Genomic DNA, 23,060 nt, shown 5'->3' with positions numbered 1-23,060 from the left:
GAAATCGAATCAGGGGCCAGAATCTGCAAGGCAGGGCTTGAGAGCTGTACTAAGGAGCTTAGATTTTAGCTGAAATGCAGGAGAAAGCCAGAGAAAGATTTTAAACAGGGAAGAAGTGATCCAATGCCTCTGCCTTTTTTAATCCTCATGCTTTTCAGGGGGTAAATTTATTGACGTTCATAAGTTCAGTAAAGTCCACTTATTGTAAGTGTTCGGCTCAATAAATTTTAACCATGTGAAGATCTCTAACCAGCACCCAGATCAAGAAACAGAGCATCACCCCAAGCCCAGAATCTCCCCTCATGTCCCATTCCATTCACTTATCCACCCCCGTCTCATGCTGAAGCTGGCTCCTAGTGGCTTGTGAGTTATGAGGACTAAGTTTTCAGGAATTTATGAACTGGTTGTTAAACACAGCAACTATGAAAACAATTTATACAAACTTCTAATTAAATAAATTATATTAAAAAGAAAGGTAAGAAATTCTAGGAAATGAAAAATAATGAATAGTGACAGAAAACAGACCAGTGTATCCTGGCGATGGGGGAGGGCAGGGAGGGAAGGAGGAAGGGGTCGCACAGGGGCATCAGGAAATGTTGAGGTTGGTGGATATGTTCATTATCTTGATTGTGGTGATGGTTTTGTGGGTGTATATACAGCTATCAAAACTTAGATTGTATTCTTAATCGTGTAGTTTACTTTATGTCAATTATACTTCAACAGAACTGTCAAAAAGAAAAACTGATTGGAACATAGCTTGCTAAATATTTGTTCATAAGCTGAATAAATATAGATAGACTAGGAGGGTTCAAGAATGGTAGAAATCGGGCTTCCCTGGTGGCGCAGTGGTTAAGAATCCGCCTGCCAATGCAGGGGACATGGGTTCGAGCACTGGCCTGGGAAGATCCCACATGCCACGTAGCAACTAAGCCCGTGCACCATAGCTACTGAACCTGCACTCTAGAGCCTGCGAGGCACAACTACTAGTTGTGGCACGTGGGTGCCACAACTACCGAAGCCTGCACACCTAGAGCCTGGGCTCCACAACAAGAGAAGCCACTGCAGTGAGAAGCCCATGTACCACAACGAAGAGTAGCCCCGCTCACCACAAGTAGAGAAAGCCGGCACGCAGCAACGAAGACCCAACACAGCCAAAAGTAAATAAATAAAATCTATTAAAAAAAAAAGAATGGTGGAAATCAAGAGGGTATTTGGACATTTGACATCATTTCAGTCCTATGTCTTAGAAGACATTAGCTGCTGGGGCTTTCAAATTTGCATGTGAGTGAGGCGCTGGACAGGTCATTTAGTACCCAGAAAAAGGTAATAAATATTCAAAATTCTCCACTTCCTAAGCATTCTAATACATTTTATTAGTATTTATGCTCTTGAGGTTATTTACATCTGTCCAGTGGAAATTCCACATAATGTTGTGCTACAATATAGCTTTTCCCAACTCTGCATTAAATGACATTGCATTAGTAGCTTGAAATTGGCCGAGATAGAAGTATTTACACAGGGCAAACAGTCAGTACTAGAAATCTTGGCTTTCTTTTTCCGAGAGCCAACTGCTAAGCATTCATCTGTCCCCCACCCATCCCTCCAAGAGTAACGGCAACTATATGGGCTTCTAGACCCATAGAAACCTTATACACGGTGCATATACTCTTTTGAATCTTTATCTCTTTGGCTCCATCCATACTGTATTTGTGGGACTCATCCATGTTGTTACGTGGAGTGGATGCACTGAGAGGAGAATGAATAGCAGGGGTACAAGGATGGGAGAGGTGGACACCCGTGAAGAGGTGCTTTTGGCCAGATTTTGCTTTCAGGATAAAATCTGAGAAGGGAGTTAGAAAGGTGAGGCAGAGCTTTGCTTGGAACACAGTGTGGTTGGTTGTTGGCCCTGATCCCAGTGTCAAGGAGGGTCACAGCTTCTGGAAACATTCTAAGACCTGGAGTTTTGGGGTAAGAGAAAGGATTGAGGACTGTATGAAAGGTAAAATGTGTCTTGTTTAAAGAGGGGGCAGCTATAGGATTTGTAACCGATAGTTGGAGGATTAGGTGTACAGGAAATAAACATATGGTAAAAGAGACGGGGCTCTTGTAGGCAAGGCAGTTTGCAGCCATGAAATTAAGACGCCCATACTTTTGCTGAAAAAGCAGGTATTATTGTGAATCCTTGGTTTCAAAGACTTCTTTAGTTTGAAACAGGGGAAGGTGACTAACACACAAAAAGAGAAAAAGGAGGAATCTTATCTCAATGGTAAAACCATACTGATAAGACATAGGGAAGAGAAAACCAGGATAAGGATTACAGGGAGGAAGGGCTGATTATTTTTCAAGGTTCAATATACAAAGCCCTGCATGAGTTGAAAGAAGAGGAAATACTTCCATTCTTTTGTGTGTTTGTTCATTCATTCATGCATTTAATATCTATGTTTCCAGCAGTAGGTTCCATGCATTTGGTGAAGAGGCAGCATCTGAGCCTCAAACTTTGCTTTTAGAGCCAAAGTCTTATATTGGCTGGAAAGGAAAGGCATTCAAGAGGGGAGAGAGAGAGGGAGAGGGGGAGAGAAGAGGGAAAAGGAGGGGAGGGGAGGGGAGAGAGCAGTATGGAGCAGAGGAAGGAAGCCAGCCCTTCTGCACTTCCTCCTCTCCTTTTCTTCCACAACAGCAATGTGGCAAGGAAGATGTGCTCTGCCCAGGGGGAGAGCATTCTCTTTTATTTCTTATTTTTCAACTTACTAGTATTCTAGTGTAGAACTGTCTAGATATCATATAAACTAGTACAAAGATAAGCTCTAAAACTGATCCAGGACCTAGGGCAGCATTTTTACAGTATAATCCCAGAACTCTATAAATCAGAATAACTTTCTGTAGTGGGTCGAACTTAGTCCCATAAAGAAGATATGTCCAAGTCTTAACCCCCAGTATCAGTGAATGTGACCTTATTTGGAAATAGCATCTTAGCAGATGAAATTAAATTAAGGATCTCCAGATGAAAGCCTCCTATATTTAGGATGAGTTCTAAATCCAATTACTGGTATCCGTATAAGAGAAAGAAGAGGGATATTTGAGACACACCTCAGAGGCAAAGGCCATGTGAAGGTGAAGGCAGAGACTGAAGTGATGCAGCCACAAGCCAAGGAATGCCCAGAGCCCACAGAAGCTGGAAGAGGCAAGGAAGGATTCTTCCTTATGTGCCTTTGAGGGGACCCTCATCTACCGACACCTTCAGTTCTGGCCTCCAGAACTGTGAGAGAAAAATTCCTTTTGTTTTCAGACACCAAGTTTTTGGTAATTTGTTAGGGCAGCCCTAGGAAACTATATGCCTTGATGAAAAGGCAAATACTTAGACCCTACCCCAGACTACTGAACGAGAACCGTTAATAGCAGGCCCAGGAATCTGCATTCTTACGAATCCCTCCAAAAGTTGGTATATAAAGCTTGATGGCTGCTGATAAAGAACAATGGAGTGTGGCTTCTGTCTTTCAGGACTGAAGTGGCCCAATATTTCAAGATTTTTTTTTTTTAATGAAAAAGGAAATCCCATAGGCTGCCTGCTATTGTCTTAGCACAGAACCTAGGATTATTAGGCAGAAGTATGAGATACCCAGATTACTAGTTATTGGAGAGATAATTACTTAAGCCCTGACTGTGCAGCAACTGGAACTACAAGCCTGGAGACCTGGTGGCCGGTCTCATTGTGGGAAACCTCTCAATCGTGTGTGCAGAAACTAATGAGGGAGGAGAGCTGAACGGTCATGGGTTGGTACTGGCAGGTAAACAGAAACCGAGCTGGAGAGGTAATGGAGAATCTGGGAAGCATTGATAACAAACACGACTAACACTTGACTTGGATAAAAGCTGACAGGTGAAGGCGGAAGGACCAAGCTACCGAACTCTGTAAACGATATTTTCCACGCCTTTGAATGTAGGCAAGTAGGAACTGCTGAAATGTGAGAGTTAGAGAAAACAATGGCTAGGTAAACTGATCGGTACCTTTGGATGACCTGGGCAAATGACTCTAAATTTTGGTGTTGCCCCCATGCTATCCATATTTTTATGCCTTCAAACAGGTATTGTCTTCTATTTGGTGGTACGGAGTTAGGTATGGTGATGAATACCAAGAGGAAAGGACCACACCTTTGAGGAGAATAGGGAGAGATGGACATGTAAGAAAGAGTTTCAGGAGTACAAAGGAGGAGGAAGTGTTTCTCAGGGTGTCAGGAAGGTTTCAGCAAGGAGTGGCAGCTGAGCTGAGCCCGAAGGTCAAGACAGGCATTCATCAAATGGGGAAAGGAAGGGAGCATGTGCTGTGAGAGCATGACTACTCATATTTATTGAGCTCATACTTTGGGCCAGGCTCCAGTCTAAATTCTTACGTGTATTAATGCATGTAATCCTCACCTGTGAGGTTGGTACAAGTGCTATTCTCATCTTATGACTGGGGAAACCGAAGCACCAAGAAGCTAAGTGACTTGCCCCAAATCATCCAACTGACAGATGGTGGAGCCAGGATTTGAGCCCTAAGGTCTTGTTCCAGAGGCTTCCACCTAAACACTGCATGCTGCCCCCTGCTGGTGGGACTGGAGTACAGGTGGAGAGCAGCAGATGGCAGGAGCTAGAAAGAATCTGGAGGCCGGTGCTCAACTGGGACAGGGTGTCTGCTGCATGGTAAGAAGGCTGGGTTTCACTCTGCAGGTAGTGTGGAGACACTGAAGGCTCGTAAGTAAAACAAAACAAAATAAAATCCAATCAGGCTTTTGGAAGATAACTTTGGTGGAAGACTGTTTCGGGGTGGGAGTGAAGAGAGAAAGTACAGGGACAGCAGTAGGTAAGGAGGCGCCCTTCTAAGGAGAGCTGAAGCAAGTCTTAACCAAGCCAACGGCACTGAGGACAGAGGGGAGCGGGTATTTCTAAGAAACAGATAGAATCTGCCTTTGATTTTAAATATTGCATTTAGTTCTCAAAAAGTCAAATTAGGAGGCATGAGGAAGAAAGAAGGGTCAATTCTGTAGGTTCTAACTTGGTGACTTGGTAAATTGGTGCCAGTGGTGGCGGCGGGGGGGGGGGGGGAGAAGGAAATACAAAAAGGGGAGGAGTTAGTTTATTTGAGAGTAGGAGGAAAGTGGAGCATAATTTAGAGTTATATTGCAAAGAGCATTAGATTCTCAGCTAAGCTCACTTGGTTGAATTAGAAAATTGTGCTAACCAGGCCGTATTGTTTCCATTTTCTATTTTCTTCATATTATGACGGTTTGACATCTTAAAAACCTTTCTGGCTGCGGGGAGACTGCCCCTCTTGGTGCTAGACAATTGTTAGAGATAGCAGAGGACTCCGCTGGGAGCATGCCTTTGATTTACAAACCAACCAACCCAGAGCCATACCTCCTCTAACTGGCCTTCACACCCCCAAGGACAAAATTCCTTTGCCTTAATTATCCCAGGGCTGGGTGCTGTGCAGCTAGGGACCACCTCTATAGCCTGGAGCCCGCTGAAATTATTAAACTAACCAATTGTAGACTGTGTACCCTTCCCTGACTTGCCTTTCCCACAGAAACTCCAGTAAAGGCTGTGGCCCAGGTTCTCCCCTCACTCCTGCCCCTTCTGCCTCTTGACCAGCGCTGGTGTTTTCTCCCGTGGCCCCGCACGGAGTGCCGTGCCTCCCATTTCTAGGACCTGTGGGTATAATAAACTTGCTTTCCTGAGCCTCTCCTTGTCTCCTCTGTGGCTGCACCTGACTGACCATCACCTGAAAGAATAAAAAAACACAGGCAAATTCACCAACTCTGAAGCCACAGACTGCGCTATTATCCTTGAGGGGAGAGATAGAAGAATATAGTTACCTCATTGCAAATCCATCTCTCCTCATGGAAAAACAGGTCTAGGCAGAAATAATACGTAATCCTCATATATTGAAAGCATTTTTTTAGACTATCAACTTTAATTTTGATGAAATAATGTAGCTCCAAAGGGTTTGACTTTAATTTTGTCCATTATTTGGCATCTAGTTAGCATTTATGTGCACGAGTTGAACCCAGCACTTGAAAACAAGGAGGCAGCTCTCTGACAGGGAAACTGGTAAGACTCAAAACCGAAAACAAGGAGGTTGAGATAACCCAACATATTGTCTGTAAATGCATGGGGAGGAGGCCTGGGGGCCAGCAAAGGCCAAGCAATGTCCTTCGAGAGTGTGGGGCTGTGTAGGGGAGTGGTAATCAGTACTCAGATGGACCAGGGCTTCTCAGCCTTAGCACTACTGCCATTCTTGAGCCAGATCATTCCCTGTGGGGCTGTCCTGTGCAGGGTACAACTTTAGTAGCATCCCTGGCCAGAAGCAGCCCCACCCTCAACCAGAGTTGTGAGGAGCTGAGATATCTCCAGATGTTGCCAGCTGTGCCAAGGGGAGGGTGCAAAATCCTCCCTCTTTGAGAACCACAGAGAAAGACTTAGATTGGATTCCAGTTTCTTCTACTTATTAGCTGTGTGACCTCATGTTAGTCAGCCTCTCAAGCTTCAATATCCCCATTCCTAAAATAAAGAATGCAAGGGGCATATGTGATTTTGTCTGCCAAGGACCCTCTCCTCTAACTGGTCTTCCTTCCACTCCAACCATTTGGTCCCAGTTGAGTGGTCACATTCTTACCATCTACAACCATTGCTGATTAATCCCAGAATGGGCAGCCAACTTAAGCTGGGCCCATCTGAGCCCTTCTCTGGGATTTTTTTTTTTTTTTTTTTTTTTTTTTACTAAAACCAAGAAATATCTGAAGTCAGGGAGGCTGATTCCTCCAGCTCTGTTTTTTTCTTTCTCAAGATTGCTTTGGCCATTCAGGGTCTTTTCTGTTTCCATACAAATTGTGAGATTTTTTGTTCTAGTTCTGTGAAAAATGCCAGTGGTAGTTTGATAGGGATTGCATTGAATCTGTAGATTGCTTTGGGTAGTAGAGTCATTTTCTCAATGTTGCTTCTTCCAATCCAAGAACATGGTATATCTCTCCATCTGTTGGTATCGTCTTTAATTTCTTTCACCAGTGTCTTATAGTTTTTTGCATACAGGTCTTTGGTCTCCTTAGGTAGGTTTACTCCTAGGTATTTTATTCTTTTTGTTGCAATGGTAAATGGGAGTGTTTCCTTAACTTCTCTTTCAGATTTTTCATCATTAGTGTATAGGAATGCAAGAGATTTCTGTGCATTAATTTTGTATCCTGCTACTTTACCAAATTCATTGATTAGCTCTAGTAGTTTTCTGGTGGCATCTTTAGGATTCTCTATGTCTAGTATCATGTCATCTGCAAACAATGACAGTTCTACTTCTTTTCCAATTTGGATTCCTTTTATTTCTTTTTCTTCCCGGATTACTGTGGCTAAAACTTCCAAAACTATGTTGAATAATAGTGGTGACAGTGGGCAACCTTGTCTTGTTCCTGATTTCAGAGGAAATGGTTTCATTTTTTCACCCTTGAGAATGAATGATGGTGGCAGTGGGTTGGTGATATATGGCCTTCATTATGTTGCGGTAAGTTCCCTCTATGCCTACTTTCTGCAGAGTTTTTATAATAAATGGGTGTTGAATATTGTTGAAAGCTTTTTCTGCATCTATTGAGATTATCATATGGTTTTTATCGTTCAATTTGTTAATATGGACAGGACAGGAATAAAGACACAGACATAGAGAATGGACTTGAGGACACGGGGAGGGGGAAGGGTAAGCTGGGATGAAGTGAGAGAGTGACATTGACATATATACACTACCAAATGTAAAATAGATAGCTAGTGGGAAGCAGCTGCGTAGCACAGGAATATCAGCTCGGTGCTTTGTGACCACCTAGAGGGGTGGGATAGGGAGGGTGGGAGGGAGATGCAAGACGGAGGGTATATGGGGATATATGTATACATATAGCTGATTCACTTTATTATACGGCAGAAACTAACACTACATTGTAAAGCAATTATACTCCAATAAAGATGTTAAATAAAACAAATAAAAATAAAAAAACCAAGAAGGAGAGTTAGTCCCTCTCTGGTGGAAGAAAGCCAAAGAGTTTAATGAAACTCCTAAACAACCGGAAGTCATGTAGTGCACAGAAGAGGCCAGTTTGCAGAAAGAGGGAAGCAAGAGACAATGAGAAGGCAAAGAGGAGGCTTCCCAAGCTCCCCACACTTGCCTCAGCCAGTGTGACTTTGGCTTATGACACCCCAAGAATTTTCATCAATAAAAATATATTAGGGCTTCCCTGGTGGCGCAGTGGTTGAGAGTCCGCCTGCCGATGCAGGGGTCATGGGTTCATGCCCCGGTCCGGGAGGATCCCACGTGCCGCGGAGCGGCTGGGCCCGTGAGCCATGGCCGCTGAGCCTGCGCGTCCGGAGCCTGTGCTCCGCAACGGGAGAGGCCACAACAGTGAGAGGCCCGCATATTGCAAAAAAAAGAAGAAAAAAAAATTAGTGCCCGTCTCATAAGGTTGTCTTGAAGATGGTCTGTGATGATACAAAGTATTTAGTACAGAGCCTGGCCTGGTCTGTGTTCTGCAAATAGTCATTGTCATGGTTAAGATCATCTGTATCATTCTTATTCTTGTGAACTTGGCATTCCAGAAACTGAACAGCCCGTAGTTCCAGCTGTGCTATTCCACACCTGTGTACTTTGTACTGGGCAGACCTCTCCTGTTCCCCACCTTCCTAATCTACTCCTATGCTATCTACAAAACCTTCCTGAGGCCCCTCTCTGAAGACTTCCTAAGCCATTCAGACAGAGGCAGTCACTTCCCTCTTCACACCCCCTTTTTCTCTCTCAACTGTTCAGATCATACTGACGTAGGTATCTAGTTAACTGGCTGTCTCCCCACCTGACTGCAGGGAACCCCATACTTCTCTTCTTTGCTTTAATCCTCAGCATCCAGCATGGCACTTGGCCCCGAAGGGTCCTGCATCAGTGTTTTGTGCACTGAGGAGAAGAGGACCTGCAGAATCAGGAAGACAGGCCCGCTGTAAGCTCCTCAATCTTCATGTTCCCTGCCTGACGTTTAAAAAAAAAAGCACTAACAGATGGGGAATAGTGTGCTTGGAGTCTAGTAAAAGTGGCAGCCAAAGAGTCAGGAAGCCTGCTTCCAGCTGTGCAAAGACCAGTAGATGTGAAGCCTGTGAGTTATAACCAGCAGGAACGGTTATAGGGATTGCATTGAATCTGTATGCATTGAGCTTAGAACATGTCTGTCAGTGTGTGAGAAGACCTAGCACAATCTCTAGCCAAGAAAGGCCCTTTCTCCTGCTTCTCCCACTCTGGCTCTCAGCCTCTGTGATGTAAATGTCCACATCCTCACAGCTACTCAATGGGAGAGAAGTCCCAGCAAGACTGTGTGCAGCCGGCTGGCTCTGCCTGGTGGCATTAAGGCCATGCAACTCACTTGCCTCACTCTGACTCCACGCCCAGCAAGGGTGCTCCCACGGAGAGTGTTCATATGGGGCAGGGAACACACTGTCCAGTTGACATGAATTTTTAAGGATTGCTTGAAGTTCAACATACCTGGTTTGCCCGGAGCTCCTTTCCAAAGGAAAGCCGTGCCAAGTTAATCTGGTGGCACATGGTTTGTGCCACGTGTTTGAGTTAAACCAGCTGCCTTGGCCTCTAGTAATTGAATCGATTACCAATGTCCCAACAAAGACACACACTTATAGGCATCAGGTTGGCCAATCACTTATGAGATGGCAAAACTCGATATAGAATGGTGACGCTGTCTACGGATCAACCTTTGTCTTGGCGTGAAGACACAACGAACAGAGGGAAGTTTGTCCTGCATCCCTGCATGCGGAGAGCCAACTGTTCCTGTTCTCTCCAGGTCTGCGGGATGTGGTGGTCAGGGAAGTGCTTGATCCATGACAGCATGTGTCCTCAGCACAAGTTTGTGGTCTTCCTCTCTGCATGTTTAGCCTAACAGTAAATTCTCATCACCTCAGGGCATCTGGCCTTACATCTTCCATGCACCTAAAAGAGCCTAATGCGCAGCTTGGAAATTATATTTTAGAGAGTGATTAACGCTAATCGATTTTGCTGAGCCTGATGGACCCTGGATCCTGAGAAAACTGAAGACTAGATTCTAGGTCATGGCAAGTCCTTGCCTCTGTAGTTCAGCTGTCTCTAACTTCGGTTATATTTACTAGATTTGAAATATTTTCATGTGTTAATTAAGCCACAAATTTCTATTCCTCAGCTTTTAGTAAGACAGGAAATGGGCATCCCTCCTCTACTCTGGCTGAAGAGCTATTTGGAATCTGCTTTACTTGATTGTTTCATTGAACTTCAAACTCATATGTATTTTGGAGTCTGGGAGCAATAGAAGGTGGCTGCCCTGGGGAAAGGGAGAAGAGGGTGAGAAGAGAAAAGGACATGTGTGTTTGGATGAAAAGGAGCATTTAATATCATGGACCAAATAAACAGAAATGCAAACACACAAGTGGGAGCATCCCTGCAAAGGAGCAGAAAAACAGAAAATGCAAAAAGCCCCACTAAACAAGTTCTGACATTTGTTTAGTCCTTCACAATTTACCAAGCACCTCCATGTGCACTATCTCATTTAGTCCTCCAAGCGACTCTGTGAGCTTTAGTTTATATTTTACACAAAGAAAGTGGAGATCTGAGAGGTTATTCAAGGTCACACGACAGAGACAGAATTTGAACCAGCTGGAAGCCCAGCAAGTTTATTTGATGGATGATTGCCATTCATTTACTGTATGGAGGTTAAGAGCGTAAGATTTGCAGTCAAGCAGAACCGTTTTCAGCTACAGCTTCTCCATGTCTCAGCTAGCCATAGGACCATGGCAAGTCACTGACTTTTCTGAGTCACACTGTCCTCATCTGTAAAACAGGGAAAACAATGCTCCCTACCCTACGCTGTTGTTGCAATTATTATTTCAGTAGGAGCAGTAGTAGATACCGAAGTATGTCTCACCCCAAACTCTGTTTATTCTACTGTAACACACTGCATTTTTTTTTCTCTCCCTTTTTCACATATATCTTTTTCTTTCCTTCTCTTCAACACAGTTTTTCTTCACCTTCCTTCCTATCACACATCCATAAAGCCTCTGGCTTTCAATAAACACACACATACTTGGCTTACTACCTATCTGTTTGTCCCAGTCTTCCTCACTCACATTCACTAAGCACCCCACGACCCAGAGCTGGGATAGGAAGCCCAGCCATGGTCCTTTGCACGAGTCATCCTTTGGAGGAGAGCTTAGCCTTCCAAACACGTGTTTGATTGTTTTTGGTTTGCATGTTCCTGCACCAAGAAAACGGATTTGAGGGTCTCCAGTAGTTAAGCTAATTCAATACAATTTTCCATTTTCAGTGTTTTAGCTGGGATAGAGGTTTCAGGAAGGAAAGAAAGCTGGGTTAGGTGTATCCAGCTCAACTCCCATGTGCTGCCTTTTACTTCTGATTTAATTCCCTGGATAAAGTGCCCTTTCTGGCAACAAGATGAACATCTTCATCTAGAAGTTTGGCTCGCTGGCATAGAAAGACTTTTATAACCCCAGTGCTTATCTCTCTCCACCCCAGGCTCCCAGCCCCTGGTAGGGTACAGTGGCAGGCATTGTGTGCTCAACAAGGTTTCACACCCATTGGGAATCTGAAACACAGACACTATTTACCCTGCAAAGACCTTTCTGCAGACCTGCAGGGCCAGTGCCAAGGTGGCTGCATCACATCTGCCCCCACTGGGCTGCGAGAAAGACTTCCTTACCCAACCTCACTATTCAAATTCCTGAAATAAGACAGGTAGAAAACATTGGCTGGGCAGAAGGCTGATTTCCAGAGCTTCGGGGCAGAGTAGGGCTGTGCTGCATCTTTTAAGAAGTGGATTCTGAGAAACCTTTCTTCTATGGTCATTTCTATTTTTAGGACAGTTCCATACCCCGGAAGCCTCTGTTATCCTTCCTCGCTTGAAGAGGCAACTGAAGAGTTTTCCACTGACTTGTCAAATGTTCTCCTTATAGTATTTATTTGTTTGGATTTATGCAACAGAGGTTTAGTTTTGATTTTTTCCCCCCCAAGCACATGCAGGTTAGGACAGGAGTGCTAAAAATGCTCATAGTTGTAACCAAAAACATTCAATAGACTTGATTATTTGCACATATACATAAAAAGCAAATTGGCCATTGCCTCTGCCTCTAGGCTCTTATTTACCTTAATGTAGACAACTTTGTAGAAGGTCTTGTAACAAACCAAAGGAGCCATCGAAAGTGAGCCATTCATTTTAGCTATGAACTTGGATGAACTTTGTTCTGTTGCTTGATATGAATCAGAGCCCGGGAAACTTAGAAATAGCATTATTCTGTCCTTGGAAATAAAGCACCCACTTTCCCTTGGGGTCAAAGGTTTTGGTCACCCACAAATATACAGTCAAATAATTTTCAACAAATGCACCAAAGCCATTCAAGGGGGAAATAAAAGTCTTTCCAACAGTTGCTGCTAGAACAATCAGAAATTCCCATGAGAAAAAAATAGAACCTCAACCCCTACCTCAGTGCTATCCACAAAAATTAATTTGAGCTGGGTCATTGACCTAAAAGGAAAAGCTTAAACTATAAAAGCTTTAGAGGAAAATATCTCCAAAACTCAGGATTCTTAGTTCACAGAAAGTAATAACCATGAAAAAATTTTTAATAAATTTCATCAAATTAAATTTCCATGAGTCCATGAGTTTTTGCTCATGGAAAGGCAATGTTAAGAAAATTAATAGGCAAGCAACAGATTGGAAGGAAACACAACACATATATTTGTCAAAGGACCGAAGTATATAAAGAACTCCTAAAATTCAATAATAAAAAAAAACGATTTTAAAATGGACAAGGCACTTGAACAGACACTTTGCACGGAAAGATGTACAAATGACTAATAAGCACATGAAAAAGTGCTTAACATCACTTGTTATCATGAAAATTCAAATTAAAAGCGCAATGAGACATCCACCCACGTCAATGGCTAAAATACTTTAAAATTGACACCACCAAATATTGGTGAGAATCCAGAGCAACCAGAATCCTCAACTGCTGCTGGAAACGTAGAATAAGTCACCTACTTCAGGAAGGTGTTTGGCGGTTTCTCGGAAAGTAAAACATGTATCTACCCAATGAAGCCATCTCCACTCCTATTTGTTTATCCAAGAGAAATGAAAACACATTCACAAATTGTCAGTTTCCTTTCTCCATATCTTTACCCATGTCATTCCCTTCTGGAATTCCCTTTTTCCTATCCCATCCCTGATTTCTGCATGTACAAATACTATGCAGTCTTAATGTCCTGTTTTGAGGAAGGTTGCTGGTTCCCTTCCCTTCTCTTTATCCTCCAGACCTCTTCTGTACTCTTCCTGTGTTTCTCATAGAACATCACTTTTCACATTGGTTACATATGGCATATCGCCAGCCAGTCTCTAAGCTCCCATCCGACCTGATCCCTCTGGTCTGATTTATCTTTGCACAGCACTCAGAGCTTTACAGTACCGAATGAATGACTGAGTGGACACATACTCATCCAATGACACACTGGACTTACGGTCAGAAGATCTTGGTCCAAATACTAGCTCTGTCCAATGATGTTGGATAAATTCTCTGATCTTATTTGCCTTTATTTAAGATAAAATAACTTAATGACTGTGGTAGACTCTTACTTTGGGGGCCTCCCAATGAAGTATGCCACCCAACTTCCATGCCCTTGTATGGTACCTTCACACACCAACTCAAGGCTTGGCCACATGTCTTGCTTTGACCAGTGGAACATTAGCAAGAAAAGTCCTGATGAGCACTGCACACTGGGGCTTATCTTGGATGGATGGCTCTTGGCAGCCCTGAGCTGCCACGTCAGAAGTCAGACTACACTGCTGGAGAGACCACACAAAGAGACCATGTAAGGAAGCCACATGAAAGTAGAGAAACCTTGACCCTCCATGGAGAGGAAGAGAAGGCTGGCCATGTCAGAGTCCCAGCTGAGCCTAGGCCAGATTGCAGGATGATGAGAGAAAATAAAATGGTTGTTCTTTTAAGCCAGTAGGTTTTTGAGTGATTTGTTTGGAGATGTCACTTCCATCTATCCATTTTTGCTCATTTAAGACAATCTTATAATGCACATATATGCCAGGCCTGAAACTAAACTTCCTTGAGGGTTAGATATGTCTTATTCATCTTTTTCTCCCCAGTTCCAGCATAGTCCCTGGCATACAGTTGGTGCTCAATAAATGGATGTGGCATTAGCTAAGTCTGCTGTTTTGGGAATTTGGTTGAAATCTGAAACATTACAGCACCGTCTCACTTAGAATCTTTCGTCATAATTTTCTAGTGAGGAGAAATGTAGAGGTCACTTGATCATATGCCTTTTATGAGGAAACTGCAACTCAAAGAGGGAAGGGCACTTGCCAGTAGTCACCCTGCCAGGGGCACCCTGCACTTGGTCTCCTGGCTTCCAGATGCCATCGGGGGCTCCAGGGAAGAGCCGCTGAGACTCCAGCATATCCCACCTCAGAGGCAGTCTTTACAGAGGCCTTTCTGCCTCATTGAAAGAATGTTTTCTTTAATTTGTTCCCATTCCTTCTTTCAGTTCCTTCCCCAGATGACGGTACCCTAATCTTAGCGAGGAGACGAAGGCGGGGTGGAAGACCCCGATGCCTGCTGCGAGCTCTCCAAGCCTGGATGCCAGCGCTCCCACCCAACCCACACCCAGTTGCTGGCAGTGCTCAGCGACCACCAGAGCCCTGAGACCAAACTGGCAAAGCTGCGGCCGCTGCGATCGCCCTGAACGCCTATACCACTTTAAGGGAAACTTTACAAAATTATTTTAATTACCGTGCAGATCTCGTAACCCAGGCACAGTCATATGTTCTCTCCTAGAGCAAATATTTCTGAAATACCATTCCCTGTGTGTCTCTCTCCTGTCCTCACTCAACTTCAGGCCAAAGTTTATCCCTATAAATACCCCCTTCAAAGCGTGGGAAACAGTTCACAACGAGTCTCTGTCGTCCCCCTCTCTGCTTTTTGTAACTCATTAGAACTTCTAGCAAGTACGGGGCAAGAGAGAGGGTGCTAAGCTTGGCTGGCACCAGGAGAAATATTTAGAAGGGTATTTTCAATTCGATCTAAACCAATCATTGTCGAACTTGGCAGCTCCTTAAAACCACTCCGGGAGCTTTAAAAACTAATGTTCCCTGGATGTCAGGCCAGAAGTCCGATTTAACTGATCTAGGATGCGGCCTGGGCATCTGGATTTTTTTTTTTTTTTTTTTTTAACTCCCTAGATTATTCCCAGGTTAAAAACTACTGAGATAAATTTCTCATTCCTCTTCTTACTCTGAAAAAGTTAGATTCTCAGCCCAGGTCTGTGGCCCAGGGGACCTGACGCCCCGACGCCGGTCTCTTTGCAGCCCGCTAGAGCCGCACGGTCCCAGAAAATTGGAGCGCGCGACGACGCTAAACACGCGGCGGCGGACGGGCGGGCCCGCGTGGGGCCCCGCCCCCGCACGCCTATCGGCGCGCGGTGCGGGCCCTGACGTCACTCTTGTCAGGCCGCGGCACATGGGCGGCTGGATGCGCTGAGCCCGGCGCTGCGGGGCAGCGGAGCGCGGGGGAGCAGCGGCCGCTGGCTCGGGGAGGGGGGTGGGGTGGGACGGCCCGCGGCCTCTGAGCTAGTGCGACGCGGCCGGGCGGTGCGGTGCTTTCCGCCCTCTGCAGCTGTCTGCATATTTTTTCTTTCTTTTTCGCAATTTTGAACATTTAACAAGACGAGGGGTTCGAAGCAAGTGAGAGCATCTTGCACGTCGTGGAGGAGCCCGCGGGCACTTGGCGCGCTCTCTGGGGACTGCATTGGGAACCCGAAAGTTTTTTGTTTTTATATTTTTACGCAGATGTATTTATAAAGACATAAGTAATTTTTTTTTCTTCCCTGTCTGCACCGCCTTGAAAGCGAGAACTTTTGGCAAAGGACGGAGGAAAAAGCTCAGCAACATTTTTGGGGGAGGTTGGGGTTGTTTTTTTTTTTTTTTTAAGAAAAAAAAAATTGAGTGCATCGCGATGGAGAAAATGTCCCGACAGCTCCCACTGAATCCCACCTTTATCCCGCCTCCCTACGGCGTGCTCAGGTCCTTGCTGGAGAACCCGCTGAAGCTCCCCCTTCATCACGAAGACGGTGAGCGCTGCCCTCCTGGCTGCCCCGCTCTGGGAAGGAACAACGCTTCCGGGGCCCCCTCCTGGGCCGGGCACCCCCGCTGGAGCATCCATACCCCTCCGTCCCTGCCCCCGGCACCCCGGCCTTGCTTTGATGAAATCGAGGAGCTCACCTATCGCCCCATCCCTCCTCCTCAAAAAGGGGAGGGGACCCCCTCGCTGAGCAACGTTTAAAATAGCGTTGGGGACCCGGCCGGGCCTTCCCGGGTCCCGCTCGGGCGGCGCAGGTGGGAGATAGAACTTGACAGGTCAGTGTTCCCTAGATTGAGGTTCACCCGCACGCAGAGTGAAACCGCCTGCACGCAGGCAGAGTAGCGCGGGCTGGGAAGAGAAACCACAGGGCCGGCTTCCACGCGGGTGGGGGCTCGAGTCGGGGGTCTCACTGCGGAGCCTGGGTATTGGGATCGTGCTTATCGTTGCTGTTAGTTGTTAGTGTTTGGAACACCCGAGGTGAGAGCGGAGACGCCTGTTCTCCCTGGCTGGGTGCTTCAGAAAGGGGGGTGTTGGTTGGGGTTGGCTGGGGGAGTGGTCTCTGGGCGGGATGCCGCGCACGCCCCCAGCGCTGCCACCTTCCCAGCGCACTTTTCCTGGTGGGAGGGGAGAGCGGAGCAGGCTCACGTGTAACCGCGCAGGAGCCTCCTCTGGCTTGAGCCTTTTCTTGGTAAGTCCCAAACCTTCCCCAGGCAACCTTGGTTGGAGCGGGCCAGGAGGGGTCGTGCGAGGAGGCGCCGAACCCAGCTGGTGCCGCCAGGGATTTGTCGTTTGGGTTTCATGCCTTCGATATCATGGTAGCAGATATGAACCGTGCGGTGAACCGTGCGGCTCAGAGTGTAAAGTCTTGAAAGATCATTTGGCTACAAGTAGCCCGGGATTACTCGCATCTTCTTTCCTAGGGCAACCTGTTGCATTACAAGAGTTGAGGGGTTTGGTTCGCCGTCTGCAGAACATAGCTTCCCTCTTAACTCCCCTTTAAGGAGGAGCACTTGGGAGGAAGGTGTTGCCTGCAGGCTTTTGCATCTGTGGGTGTTTTAAAGTCAGATTCTTGAGAGATGAGACCGTAGAGGATTAGAATGAATGGCGATGGAGACTGTGTTTCTGTGAGGAAGAAGCTCAGAAGCCAAATTGCTTAATCCCAGATGCCACCCGCACCTGAGTACTAGACTTGTTCAAATCCAGAGCGCTGGTTAAAGACCTAATGGGGTGAGTGATACTTCCAGGTAGAAAGCAGCTGCACACCTCCATCACAGGTATCCAGAGGAACCACCTTTTCTGATACTTGTGTTTTTGACAGGTTGCATACATGTATAATTTTTGAGTTGGATCATACTTCAGTGTTTGGGGAAGAGGAGGAAGAAAACACTTTGTATTTAAAACCAAACCAAAACAAAAAACTCCTTTTGTAAAATACGACGTACCTCAGTGGCTTTAGAAGCAAAGCACATTGTGGGCTAGGCAGTTCTCAGCTTTCCTCTCTGCAATGTGAGGCATTGGTCAAGCTCCTATCAAGTCTCAGAGCCTCCATTGCTTCATTGTGAATGGGGATCGTCGCTATTTGCAAGTTTATTATGAGATTTTTTTGAGGGAAAAATATATGGAAAGAACCAGGTATGTTAGTAGGTGCTCAGTACATGGTATCAAAGAAGGGTGGAGAGTCCCTGCTTTACCAAAATTAGAATTATGAATGCACTGGCTTTCTAAATATGAATGACCTCATATTGTTACCGTAATCAGTTTCCTGGAGGATAAATCATGCCTGGTTATTGGCTGTGTTCTTAAAAATCACAGCACTTGTATGTAATTGCAGGTGTTATTTTACCACTGTAGATTTAAATTATCGTCTCCTCAATAATGCACTGAATCCTGTGCTGTCTTGTTTATATCCCAGATCAGTCTCTAGCCCTGTCCCGAGGACTAGTGCTTTCTTTCCAAAGTAAATAGGAAGATGTTGAAAAACAGGCAGAGATCCATGTCCTGCCTGAACTTTTAACTCTAGGTCCACAAGAACCAGCAGCTAGAGAAGAACCCCGGCATTTGTGGGAAGTAGTCTTGTAGCAGAAGCCGGGAGGAGTGATTAAAAAAGCAAGACTTTTTCATTTTCTTTTTTAAACTCCAATTCCCCCCCCCCCTTTTTGCAGCATTTAGTAAAGATAAAGACAAGGAAAAGAAGCTGGATGATGAGAGTAATAGCCCGACGGTCCCCCAGTCAGCATTCTTGGGACCCACCTTATGGGACAAAACTCTTCCCTATGATGGAGATACTTTCCAGTTGGAATACATGGACCTGGAGGAGTTTTTGTCGGAAAATGGCATTCCCCCCAGCCCGTCTCAGCATGACCACAGCCCTCACCCTCCCGGGCTACAGCCGGCTTCCTCAGCTGCCCCCTCCGTCATGGACCTCAGCAGTCGGACCTCTGCACCCATTCACCCTGGCATCCCATCCCCCAACTGTATGCAGAGCCCCATCAGACCAGGTAAACTCTCAGAAGGTTCTCCCTTCAGGTGGGGAGGAGGGAGAAGGAGGGAGAGGGTGCGGGTGATATAAACGTCTTAACGATCAGGGGTGCTTTAGCACACTTGAAAAGTGGAGTCTTGTATTTCATTGTAGTGGTTGTCCCACTTCAATGAGCATATCAGCTGGAGAGTCAGCTAAAGGCAGATTCTATGGAACCTACCCCCAGAAAGTCTGATTTTTCAGGTCTGGATGAGGCCCAGGGATATGCATTTTTAACCGGCTCCCTGGGGGATTCTATGCAGCTGATCCAAGGACTGCAGTTTAAGAAATACCAACCTACAGTTAATGATTTGGGTAATTTAGGCATCCATCTCATCTTCTGTCTCTTTTCCTCATTCCCCAAATACACAGATAATAGGACCTTGCTGAATGGTTTGGGTAGACAGACTGTCTATAAGGCTGTGGTTTACCTATATGCATTGTTCTCTGGCCCAAAGGAAAAAAATGTGAGTCAGGGGTGTGGGGCAGATAGCTTTTCCATCCATTTCATCTTGTGTTGTCGTCGATTGAGAAACTAAATCTAAAAGCAGCTCTCACATTAAGCGTGGCTTAGCCTTCTTCAGCATCAGATCCCGTCTCTCTCTTTTCCCCATTCCTATAAACCAAATTGTTCTTATATATTTTTTTTCATTTTCATCTGTTCACCACACGTAATCCACTTTTATCAAAACCCACAAGGCCCCAAGGCTGGCTTTAAATGGTGTTGAAATATTACACAAAAACGTTACCTGAAATGACCAGTACTTCAAAACCCACCGCCAAATGCTCAGATATAAACACAAGTTGAGGGAGCTCTGTCTTCGTGCCTTTAGTACCCTGTCGTACAAAATGAACAGGAAGAAAGGCCACTTCACGAGCGAGCGCAGGTAACCAGGAACAAAGATGCAGCCAGATAAATTGTCAGGAAGGTCGCTGAGCCAAGGGCCTTAGCTGCGGGGAGGACAGAAAGCAGGACAATGGGAGACTTGTGCTAGAGATCATTCCTGAAGTCTATGTCCTCAACTCGTGTAGAATTTCTGTGACACACAGAGCGAGATTAAAATGAAACGAAACGGTGCAGAGGAGGAAGAGAACGCCCCTGCCTTGAAATGTTAGTGTTGAAGCTTTCCCATCAAATCTCTCTGTGCTGCCCCTTCTCCAAAACCCACTTTGAATTATAACTTCAAGGCTACTGGCTGGCATGGCTTTAAGTCTTAGCCTCTGACCACCTCAGAAGGCCACGGAAGCTTAGGGAAACACTCCTTTATGTGACCCTGAGCCCCTGTTACTTAGGACACACAGGCCGTTTTCCCAGGAACAGACAACAAAATAAATAACCATTCAGAGTGAGAAAACAACCAGGAGGAAGGGGACAGAGCCTCAGGGAGAAGGTGCAGTTATGCCTCAGTCATCTTCCCTGCAGAATGAGACTGACCACTTCGTAGCCGTGTGACCTTACAAAGTGATACAGTCTTTCCGGGCCTCAGTTTCCCTTTGTGTAGGAGGGTATAATTTCTATTTGATTGGACTATTGTGAAAATTAGAGACAGTATGTATAAAGGGTCAAATGACAAGCACTAGTTATTTTTTAATGAGAGCAGTTACGATCATTATTCTGTGTCAACTTTCATCATTTATTCCAATTTCTGCCTTCTGAAATACCTTCATAAAGTAATTAGGTACAGTATATAACCCTTTTTTCTGGAGAGAAATGTCAGGAGATTTTGACCAATAGTTTTTGGCTTGGGGTATTCTAAGCCTAACACATATACTCAGTTGACACGTATTTCTCAGTTTTCTCTCACGTACAGGATATGTGCCATGTTAGAAACGCTGTATTTTTTCCCAAGAGGCATGCAGATATTGGGACCCCACCCTTAGGTTTCTACTGAAAAATCAAGAATTGGGGTTTTGGAGTTTGAAGCTTCCTTAAAAGTCACTTGTCAGGGCTCACAGAATCAGTATTAATGACTTTCAGAAACTTCTGATGCCCGAATCAGGTTTGCAATCCATAACAAAGGACTGCTGAGTTTCAGTGGCTATCATTTTGTTAGGTTATGGAGTTAAAGGCACTAGGATCAGACGGGGCACTGGCATCTAGAAATAAGCTCTTCATTTAAGCGTCCTTTTTCATAATGGAAACACACTTCAAAATAATACTCTTCAATTCATTTAAACTCAGTGATAGTCCTGACAAAAAAGGAAAAGAAGTTAGAGCTCTTCTTAAAATACCAAATGCAGGTAAAATAACACTGCTTTTTCGTACAGTGCTGATCATTATAAAGGTGATAATGCAAAGTAAAATTCTAGGGAGTGTTGGATGGTATATCACAAGCAAACCTGAAAAAGGAGGAAGTTCTTGATTATTCTCTGTAATCACAGTGGTGACCAGAATAGAAATACCAAGTTAATCTTGAGGAAAATAAGTCCTCAGAAGGGAAGAGCACAGATGTAGCTGTGAACATTCTGGGAATTGTAGAATTTCAGTCTAGAGCAAGATTTCTCAGCTTTGGCACTGTTTGACGTTTCAGGTAAGTCTTTGTTGTGAGGACTGTCCTGTGCATTGTAGGATGTTTAAGGGCATCCCTGGCCTCTGTCCTCCAGAAGGCAGTAAAACTACCCCCTCCCACAACCTGTGACAAGTAAAAATGTCTCCAGTTACTACCAAATGTCCCCTGAGGGCAAAATCACCCCCGTTGAGAACTACTGATCTTGACTTTCGATTTGAATGACAAAATCTGGGCTTAATTCAGGGTCCTGTCACACACGTGGATGCTTTTTACCTCCTGTAATGCTTTATGGCAAAACTTTTGAGACGGTCAGGAGACCTTAAGTTGCCAAGAAGAAATATAATGTTAATAAGAGTATACTTATACACTTTTAGTTGATAAAACTGAGACATCAGACTAATCAGGAGATAATTGCAAAACAATTTTATTAAACATTTGTTTTCTGCTCTCTGCTCGGCATGCATCTTTTGAGTTACACTCAGTAACATTGTGCCATTAGTGCTGCCTGTGTGGTTGAAAGGAAATGAAGCTGTGAGGTGACAAATTATGCATTTCTAGGTTTACCCCAAGTGTGTCTTGGAATGACAAGGTGAGCGTTCTTGTGAATTCTCTTATTATTTACCCTGACTACCCTCCAACCCCTTTCCTGTTTTATATACTCATCCTTATTCCTCTGTCTAGCTATCTGATCAAAGAATGAATTAAATATCTGAATACAATTTTCCTTGAAGAAATAACCCAGGGATCCATTGAAACCTCCTGTGGCTATGGGGTTATTGCTAAGCTTTCTGGGGTGACATCTTAATGAAGGAAGAGTGGTGGTTCCTGGGTGCTATAGCCACCTGCACGGGCTTCTCAGTCACCCGAGATGCAGCTTCCTGGACTTTCCCGGGCCAGCCTGGACTTTCCCAGGCAGGAAATCATCCTGACCACTTCGATGTTTGCATGTCAGATGCTATCAGAGGTGGTACCTGGGAGTGCTTTCCTGGAGGTATGTGCTGCGTACTGGAAAAATAAGAATCAGTTTGCCCTGAGAATTGAGCAATTGCTTTAAGGACAGCAGTCCCTTTAGGGAAGTCATCTATAGCAGACAAAGGCAGAGTTATTTTTAAATCACATGCTTGTAAAGCCAGATTTGAAATTGTTTCCTCTGGTGGTTTTTCTTTGAATAGCTTGAGGGTGTCCTACCACTTTAGACCCGTATTCAGCTGAGAATTCCGAAGCCTCTCTTTCCAGTTCTGAGCACAGAGCCTAGGTTGTGATGAAGGCTGGTTACGGAGTGAAGTGAAAACCCTTACATGTGGTGGTGAGTGGGAAGAGGAGGGCATGAATGGGTGGCCCAAGGAGAGTGAGGAGGTAGGGGAGACCCCATGGTACCCTCGCAGGATGGAATCCGTGTCCTGGAATTGCTGACCTTGCCTTGTAATGAGCTTTTCACATGGAAAGAAGATGCTGGCTCTGGGTTCTGAACCATGGTGGAGGGGAGTTCTGTGCTGGTGGTTCTGGGATTATGAGAGTCCTGCTTAGGCAACAGGCTTCTTTTGGTTTTTCCAGCATCATGAGATGAAGCTTCAGTTTCTCCCTTCCCTTCAGGGCATGCAGTTCGTATATTTTCCCTTCCAGCATGTTGATAAATCTGCAGATTGGCAGCGCCCTGATTGAGTTGAGGTGCACCGCGCCCCAGGTATATCTTGAAAGTGCTTTTCATTCATCAGGTTCAAGGAGATCACGAGGGGAGAGAGACGGCTTTGTTCTGGAAGCAGGCAGACTTTTTTGTTTCTTGTAAGGGTTTGTCTTCTCCACCACACCTTGTAGAGGACAGGCCTGCCCTGTTCTCTTGGCTTTGT

The 23,060-nt window shown here is 45.1% G+C and overlaps 1 protein-coding gene across 2 annotated transcripts in view; it reads left to right on the top strand.

The window, feature by feature from the left end:
• The first annotated feature begins 15,670 nt into the window (after positions 1-15,670).
• The window catches only part of HLF (HLF transcription factor, PAR bZIP family member), a 52,446-nt gene continuing 45,056 nt past the window's right edge, over positions 15,671-23,060 (top strand). For both annotated transcript variants that reach the window (XM_082679002.1, XM_082679001.1), the window contains exons 1-2: positions 15,671-16,174; positions 18,348-18,683. In XM_082679002.1, coding sequence (XP_082535128.1) covers positions 16,060-16,174; positions 18,348-18,683 — 451 coding nt within the window. In that variant the 5' untranslated portion in view covers positions 15,671-16,059. The remainder of the gene's footprint in view (positions 16,175-18,347; positions 18,684-23,060) is intronic.

The sequence above is a fragment of the Grampus griseus genome (genome assembly GCF_964374135.1).
Source record: "Grampus griseus genome assembly, chromosome: 20".
Lineage (NCBI taxonomy): Eukaryota > Metazoa > Chordata > Mammalia > Artiodactyla > Delphinidae > Grampus > Grampus griseus.
The sequence above is the reverse complement of the archived record's forward strand: the minus strand, read 5'-3'. Positions and strand labels throughout refer to the sequence as shown.